At 50.3% G+C, this 7682-nt stretch overlaps 1 protein-coding gene across 1 annotated transcript in view; it reads right to left on the bottom strand.

Annotated features, from left to right (window-relative positions):
- Window positions 1–7335: 7335 nt before the first annotated feature.
- The window catches only part of LOC114620575 (CMRF35-like molecule 5), a 22186-nt gene continuing 21839 nt past the window's right edge, over window positions 7336–7682 (bottom strand). The window contains exon 5 of the mRNA XM_028766692.1: window positions 7336–7563. Coding sequence (XP_028622525.1) covers window positions 7336–7563 — 228 coding nt within the window. The remainder of the gene's footprint in view (window positions 7564–7682) is intronic.

Genomic DNA, 7682 nt, shown 5'->3' with positions numbered 1-7682 from the left:
AGAGAGAGAGAGAGAGAGAGAGAGAGAAGAGAGAGAGAGAGAGGGAGAGAGAGAGATTGATTCTGCATATAAGAGACAACACAGTATATTTTCTGGGCCTGGGTTATTTTTCCCAATACAATTGTAAAAGTCCAGTTTCGTTGGATACATTCAATGATTTCTTCTTAGGCCTTCGATGAGTTCTGATGCTGTTGTAAAACTGTTCTGTACAGGCACGGTGGTGCTTCATTTTCATGTGTATTGAGGTCAGGGGACAACCTTGGGTGTCGGTTTTCCCCTTCCGTGTTGAGACAAGGTCTCTTGTTCACCACCATGAACCCCAGGCTAGCCCCTGAGCTTCTAGAGATTACATCTGGCTTTACATGGGTTCTGGGATCTGAACTCAAGTTCTCATATTCGCAATGAGTCATACCCCAGTACTGAACACTGCATTTTGTGTGGAATTTTCAAAACACTGATTATGGGTTGTATAGGGAAAATCCTTCACTTATCCTTTAAATTTTGTATTATTATTATTATCATTATTACTATTATTATTTAGTGTGTGTGTGTGTGTGTGTGTGTATGTGTGTGCACGTGTGTTTAGCCAGCATGCATGTCTGTGCACCATATGTACTCAGTACCCACAGAGATTATAAGAGGACAGAGAATCCTCTGGAACTGGAGTTATAGAACGTTGTGAGCTTCTGTGTAGATGTTGGGATTCAAACCCTGGTTCTCTGGGGAAGCAGCCAGCGCTCTGACCTCCTGAGCCATCTCTCTTGCCCCACTCTTTACCTTTTTGAATTAAACAACTGTTACTAAGCTGAAATTTAAATGCTGTACTTTTTCTTAATGTATACAGTTTGGCGACTTTTAGAGTATTCACAGATATTTGTAACCATGATCACAATGCTATAACTCCCCCCCCCATCTTAAAAACCCTCTTATGGGGGCACTGGAGAGATGGCTCAATGGTTAAGAACACTCTTTGCTTTTGGAAGAGGATCTTGGTTCAGTTCTCAGCACCCACATGGTTGTTCCTAACTCTCTGGAACTCCAGGTCCAGGGGATCCAATGCCTTCTTCTGGCCTCTTCAGGCACCAGGAATGTGTATGTCACGCAGACATATGTAAAACATTTGTAAACATAAACCTTAAAAAAAACAGCCATTTACTTGTTTCCACCTCGTTCATTTGCTATCCTTTTAATTTTTTGTGCCCCGTCCTCCCCCTGATTCACGGTTGAAATCTTTGGTTTTGGAGACAGGGTCTCAATATGTAGCCCAGGCTAGCCTTGAGCTTGGAACCTCTCTATTCTTACTACTTATGTGCTAGGATTGCAGGTATGTCACATTGGCTGACCTACATTTTGAAATATTTCTAAAAGGTTTTGTTTTAAATTATGTGTATGTGTGTGGGCATGTGTGTGTATGGGTGTGGTATGTGTGGGGGTCTGTTTGTGTGTAATATGTGGGGGGTATGTGTATGTGTGGTATGTATGTATGTATGTATGTATGTTTGTATGTATGTTTGTATGTATGTATGTTTGTTTGTATGCATGTACGTATGTTTGTATGTATGTATGTTTGTATGTATGTTTGTATGTATGTATGTATGTTTGTTTGTTTGTATGTATGTATGTATGTATGTTTGTATGTGTGTGTGGTGTGTGTGTGTGTGTGTGGGGAAGGTATGTACTAGGTCTAGAAGAGGACTGGATTATATAGAACTGGAGTTACAGGTAGTTGTGAGCCATCCAGACAAGAGTGCTTGGAAGTAAACTCAGATTCTCTGGAGGAACAGCAAGCAGTCTTAACTGCCGAGCCTTCTCTCTGGCCAAACTAGAAGTCTCTTTTTTCTTAAAACTTCTTGTCAAAGGGAGACCATTTGTAAAAAGTCCTGGGCACACAGCCTGTACCATTGTGTATTGTTTTAAATTTGTAAATGGTTTTAAATCTTATTATGTACATGCGTGTGTCCATGCTTCTGTATATGTGCAATATATTCGTGGAGGTGCCAGCAAAGATCAGAAGATGGCAGCAGATCCCCTGAACTGGAGTTAAAGGCAGTTGCCAGCTACCTTTGGGTGGGTGTTGGGAACCGGGCATGTGTCCTTTGCCAGAGCAGCAGTAGGTGTTAACTGTGGAGTCATTTCTACAGGCTTAGTTCCATGTTTTGTCTTCTATGTGTAGTGTATGTGTCTCTGTGCACCTGTGTGTGCATGTGTGCGCATACATGTGTGCACATACATGTGTGCACATACATGTATGTATGTGAGGGCCACGGTGAGAGTGTGGAGGTCAGAGGACAACTTGTGGGAGTTGGTTTTCTCTTTTCACCACTAGGTCTGGGCATGGTTGTCAGACTCAGCAGTGAGCAACCACACCAAATGAGGTATCGCGTGGCCCCATTATTTTATCATCTTCCCTGGGGTGAAGGCCATCTCTAGCGATTATTTTGCCTCAGTTCCCTCTTTCCATTTATAGCAGTTAGTTACCTGGGGTAAGGGAACTGGTTGACTGATGCAGCATCCTCCTTTTTGAATACACAGTGGCCATGAACCTTGTCTTAGTGATGGAGATTATGTGCCCTACAGAATGACATTGTCAGGTTTTGGTATGTTTTAAAACTTTCCCACAGAACCCTGTTTTCCCTGCTTAGGTGATTTAACTCCATAGCCACAGTCCCGTCTCCACTATCCTGCTGAACACCAAGAGTGGAGCAAGACTGGCAAGGCCAGAGCTGGTCAGTCCAGGCTTGGAAGGGGGTCAGACTCCACCACAGGTGTTGCTTCTGGTTGTATGTTGATCCATAGTTAAAAGTGCTGGCTTCTCTTCCTGAAGAGCTTGATTCAATTCCCAGTACCCACATGGCAGCTCACAACTACCTGTAACACACACACATGCACACATACACACACACATACACACATATACACATGTACACACACATACACACATATACAAACGTACACACATACACACATACACATACACACACATATATACATACACACACATACACACATGTACACACACATACATACATACACACACATACATACACACATGTACACACATACACACACATACACACACATACACACACATACACACATATACACACATACACACATGCACACATGTACACACATACACAAATACACACACGTACACACACACGTACACACACGTACACACACATGCACACACATGTACACACATACACACACATACACACCTGTGAGCGTGTATATCTGGAAGCTTTTAAAGCCACATTTGGTGACTGCTTCCCCTCCTTCTGAAGACACAGGAAGAGAGGATTCTTTCTCTAGAATCTTCCAGATGATCATGCCTGACCTATGAACTTGCATTACAGGAAAATGCTGGAAGAGATTAAGAAAAGCATCTAGAGCCTTTCATCTGCACAAGAGAGACCCAGAGGTTCAGAGATCAGGGAGGCTGCTCAAAGGCAGTGTGGGCTCTTCACCTGGCCCAGAAGCCATATTTGGTCCTAAGCTCTCTTTATTAAAGAGGGCTGGTGTTGATAGAGAAAGTGGACCTGTGCCGTTTGGAGCTGGTCTGGAATTCCAGCCCTGAAGAAGAACGTGAAGCAGTTACTGGGTATGGAGTGGAGACGGAGGTAGGGCTGGAGGCTGTCTTGCCCCCCCAAGTTTTTCCTTGAGTCTGGGTTGCAGCCAAGGAAAACATGAGCCCGGTTCCCCCTCGATCCAGCAGAAGACAAACCCGGGGCTTTACAATCACCGTCTGGAAAAATCTTACACTTCACATCCTCCTGCAGGCCCCCGGTCTAAAGAGGGGAGGGCAGCTCTGTTGGCAGTAGGGACAGGGGTTCCAGGGTCTGGAAACAAGATGGGCTTCTTCCCTCAAGGGGCTCACAATCTTCGGTAAAACCAGACAGACCTTGGGCGTAGTGGGGAAAACTCCTTTATTGCACACTGAAATTCCATCCACGGGGAAACTGGCTGGAACTGTGTGTAGAGTCAGGCTCCAGAGGAAACAGCCAAACCCAGGCGAAGCCCATTCCAGCCTTAGTCCTCACCTGGTGCCCTAAACCCCACACCTATCTGGCCAGCCATCAGATTTCCCGTGGCTGATCTGTGTTCTGCCCTCTAGGTCCGCCCCTACCGAAAATTCCAATCCGTTTGCAAAGAAATGATTGTGAGAGACGGAAGACATTCCTCTGTCTGCGCAGTTTCTCTTATCTCTCTGCTCACTGTCCTCTCCCCGGGCCCAGATGTCCCCGCCCGGGAGACTAGATCTAGGAAAGGATGTATAACGGGCTGCTCTTCTCTGCGACCCCCTCGTCCCTCCCCACTCAGCTGCTTGCCTGCTCTGGCTCCCGCACCGGGCTGGGGCGCCAACTAAATCTGATGAAAATGCAATTGCCAAGTCGTTAAGGTATTTGAATTTAAAAAAAAAAAAACTCCTGAGAAAGAAAGTATTTGATGGCTAATAATCTCATTTCAATATAATGGGACCTTCTTCTACAGAGAGCAAGACAGGTTAAGAGATATAATTATGACTTCGCAAACTCTCTCCCAAGCGCGGGAGACACGCTGACAGGTCTGTGCTAGGCTGCGCCCGGCTTCTCTTGCTCCGAGGATAGACGCTTTGTCTGCACGGCCCCGTTAAAGACACGCGGTCCCTTTTCAACCCCCAGCCCGGCCTACATTGCAATTTAACTGTCAGCCGGGTCCTCGCTCAGAGATTGAGCGCGAGGGCAGGGGGTTGGGTGACAGAAGGGGAAGCCGGACTGAGAGGAAAGGCTTCGAGGGTCTGACCGGTCAAACGCTGCTGGACCCAGAACCCTAAGGTGGACTTTCTAATCTGATCCCACCAGGGGCTCTTTTTAAGGGCGTCTACACCGCAGGGTCCAGGAGGAACAGCGGCCGGCGGGACTTGAGGGGCACAGATTTATTGCCCGCGTCCAAAGTGGTCCTTTTGATCCCAAATGAATGGATTCTTTCTGGTGGGACTGCTTGGCGTCGGGCGAGGGAAGGAACCGACTTAGAAAGCTAGAGAGATCCCAGACTCTGGAAGAGATGTTTACACACACACACACACGCCTCTTTTACTACACCAGTAGAAGAACTCCCATTTGAAGCCTAGGTAAAGAGAATTCTCATGGGCTCACATCTGCCCCCTTAACCAAAGTGCAAGGAAGGGAACCCCTAAAGCACCGGGCACGCATGTGCGGGAAAGGTGCGCGCCCGCAAACAAGAGGCCCGCGTGCTTGACGAGTTCTGGTTGTACTGTACAGTTCAGGAGACTACGGAAAAGTCATAGCTTGGGACTGCCCAGGAGTCTCGGCAGCCAGCGAGATGCGCCCCTTAACCTAACGCAGGTGCACCGGCCACCAGGAAGAGAGCCCAGAAACGTGCAGGGATGCGTGTGCGTGCCTGTGCGCGCAACATCTCGGGAAAGCACTTGGCCAGCAACTTAGACATGGAGCTGGGGAAGTGAAAAGGCGCCCGCTGGGGGACAGTACTTAGGGCAGGTGGCACAGAATCTGGGAAGTGAACGTGACCCGTAGATGCTGGGAGCTTCACACCCAAGCTTTTCTGGAAGCGATCAGCTCGGACCACCTTCTCCAAGAAGGAATTCGAACGACGCGGGAGCACCGCCAACCCTCCCTCATCCTCTAGGCCTTGAGGTTCCTCAGAACTCCAACAGTAGCCCTTAGGGGAGTGAGGGCGTAGGAGATCCCACGGTGCCTCTGCGACAGACAGGCGAGGTCCACGCAGCGCGGCATCTTCTGGAGTAGGTGACTCTATCCTGCCAAGATTCCAGGTTCGCAACTCTTTCCCGCAGCGCTCACGTTCCTGCAGCCGCTGGCCTCTCTAGAAACCATTCCGACAGCAATGTAAGCGAGGGTGGCGCTGTCGCGAGCATGACGACTTACGTTTCCTTCCTCCCAGCGGAGTTCAGAGCGGCCAGGGGACATCCTCCCCCTGGTGGCACGAGTCGCGTGTTTTTGAAAACCTTGTATAAACTACCCTCAAAGCGAGCCTGGCTGCGAGCCTCGTTCATCTTTGGTTGAATACTCCCGGTTATATGCTAACCCTTTGCCCTGGTCCGACCCATGGTGGCCAAGTTGTGGCAGGCCCAGCCTTTTTCCGTGCCTCCCCCGACCCTCGGTGTCCCTCTCCATTGCGGGGGCAAGTGTAGAAGCGGTCCCCAACCTTGCTAGGCTTCCTGTCACCTCCCCTTCTCTTTTGGCGTTTAATGACCCTAGCACTGAGAACTAGTGCGGCCACAGCAGAAGAGTGTTGCTGATGGGAGCCAGGTGGCCTCAAGGCTGGGGGGGAACCCCCGGGGTGACCCATAGTGTTGGGGTTCTCCCGTGCTGAACGCGCTGGGGGAAGAGGGCAACTCTGGGCGCCTGACTGTGCTGGCCAGGGTCCCGTACGGGTTGGGGGGCGCCGCGGAGGCCGGGCCCGTCGCCGGCGGGGTCAGGGGCGAAGGGGCAGGCGGAGGGCAGCGCGCGGGGAGCCGGCGCGGAGGCTCAGGTTACCCGGCCCAGCCCTCCCACCCGCAGCTCGCTCGCGGGGGCCGGGGCAAGCTCTGGCCGCCCCCTACCCCCGCTGTTTGCATTTCTCTGGCAGGCGGCGGGGCTCGGCTTGAAAGAAATGGCCTTAGTTTGGAACGGTGTTTATTTTTCTTAACTAGCCAGCGCACACAGACGACCCCGTGAGCAAGGCGACCGGACTAGGCCGATCCTGCGCTTGGGAAAGGGGTCAGGACAAGGGGCCAGCCGGGCGACACGGGGGAGCTGGGAATGGACTCTGGTCCCCCCACCCACAGCGGCCGGGCTAGGGGAGGGGTCGTGGCTGGCAGGAGGATGACTTTGTTCCTTGAAGGCAAACAGACCTGCCGCGGTTGCTGTAGGTTTGACCTTGTACAAGGCCGGGAAGCCAAGTGGCGAAGCCTTTTGGTTTCGACGTCCTGTTTTCTTGGATTTAAATGCATCGTTCCTGATTTTTTAGTTCTAACACCTGGCGGACAAAGCGCCTTTGTAACTCAGTTTCCTCCTCGGTCAAAGGGCTCTCACATAATACTTTGCTCAGTGGATGTTTAGAATAGCTTTCTTAGGACAGAGCCTGGAACTTGCCGAGATGTCTGGAGATCAGTCCTTTTGGTGGGCACCGTGGCCACGAGAGGGTGGCAGGTGTGGAGGAACGATGGGGCCCCCCCAGGAAACCTGCATGAAATGAGAGCCTAGGATTCTCTAGCTGAAGGAAAAAAACTGAGGGCTGAGGAAGTGTTCTGAGCGTTTTGACAGGAGATGAATAAAATGCAAATGATATTCAAAGCAATATGCTAATGAGGTTCTATTCTTTGAGCGGCCACAGCCCTTGCAGGGTCCATAATGACGTTAGAGCTGGAGTGAACTCCAGGCCTGGGCAGGGTCCAGCGGTCCGAGTCTCCGGTGTGCGCCACGGCTCAGAGTGTGGGCTTGTGAGTGTGGCTCGCGCTTCTTCCTTCTCCGGAATGTGCGGTGCGGGCTCCCGGTGTGCTCGCACTGACTTGAAAATGAGGTCAGGGAAGGTCGTTCCACTCTGCAGCATAAATCAAAGAGGAAGGGAGAGCGAATGTGAGAGACAGTCCCTGGAGACGAGAGAGAGAGAGAGAGAGAGAGAGAGAGAGAGAGAGAGAGAGAGAGAGAGAGTGAGAGAGA

The sequence above is a fragment of the Grammomys surdaster genome, unplaced genomic scaffold, assembly GCF_004785775.1.
Source record: "Grammomys surdaster isolate TR1022 unplaced genomic scaffold, NIH_TR_1.0 169, whole genome shotgun sequence".
NCBI lineage: Eukaryota > Metazoa > Chordata > Mammalia > Rodentia > Muridae > Grammomys > Grammomys surdaster.
This window is presented reverse-complemented; position numbering and strand designations above follow the sequence as displayed.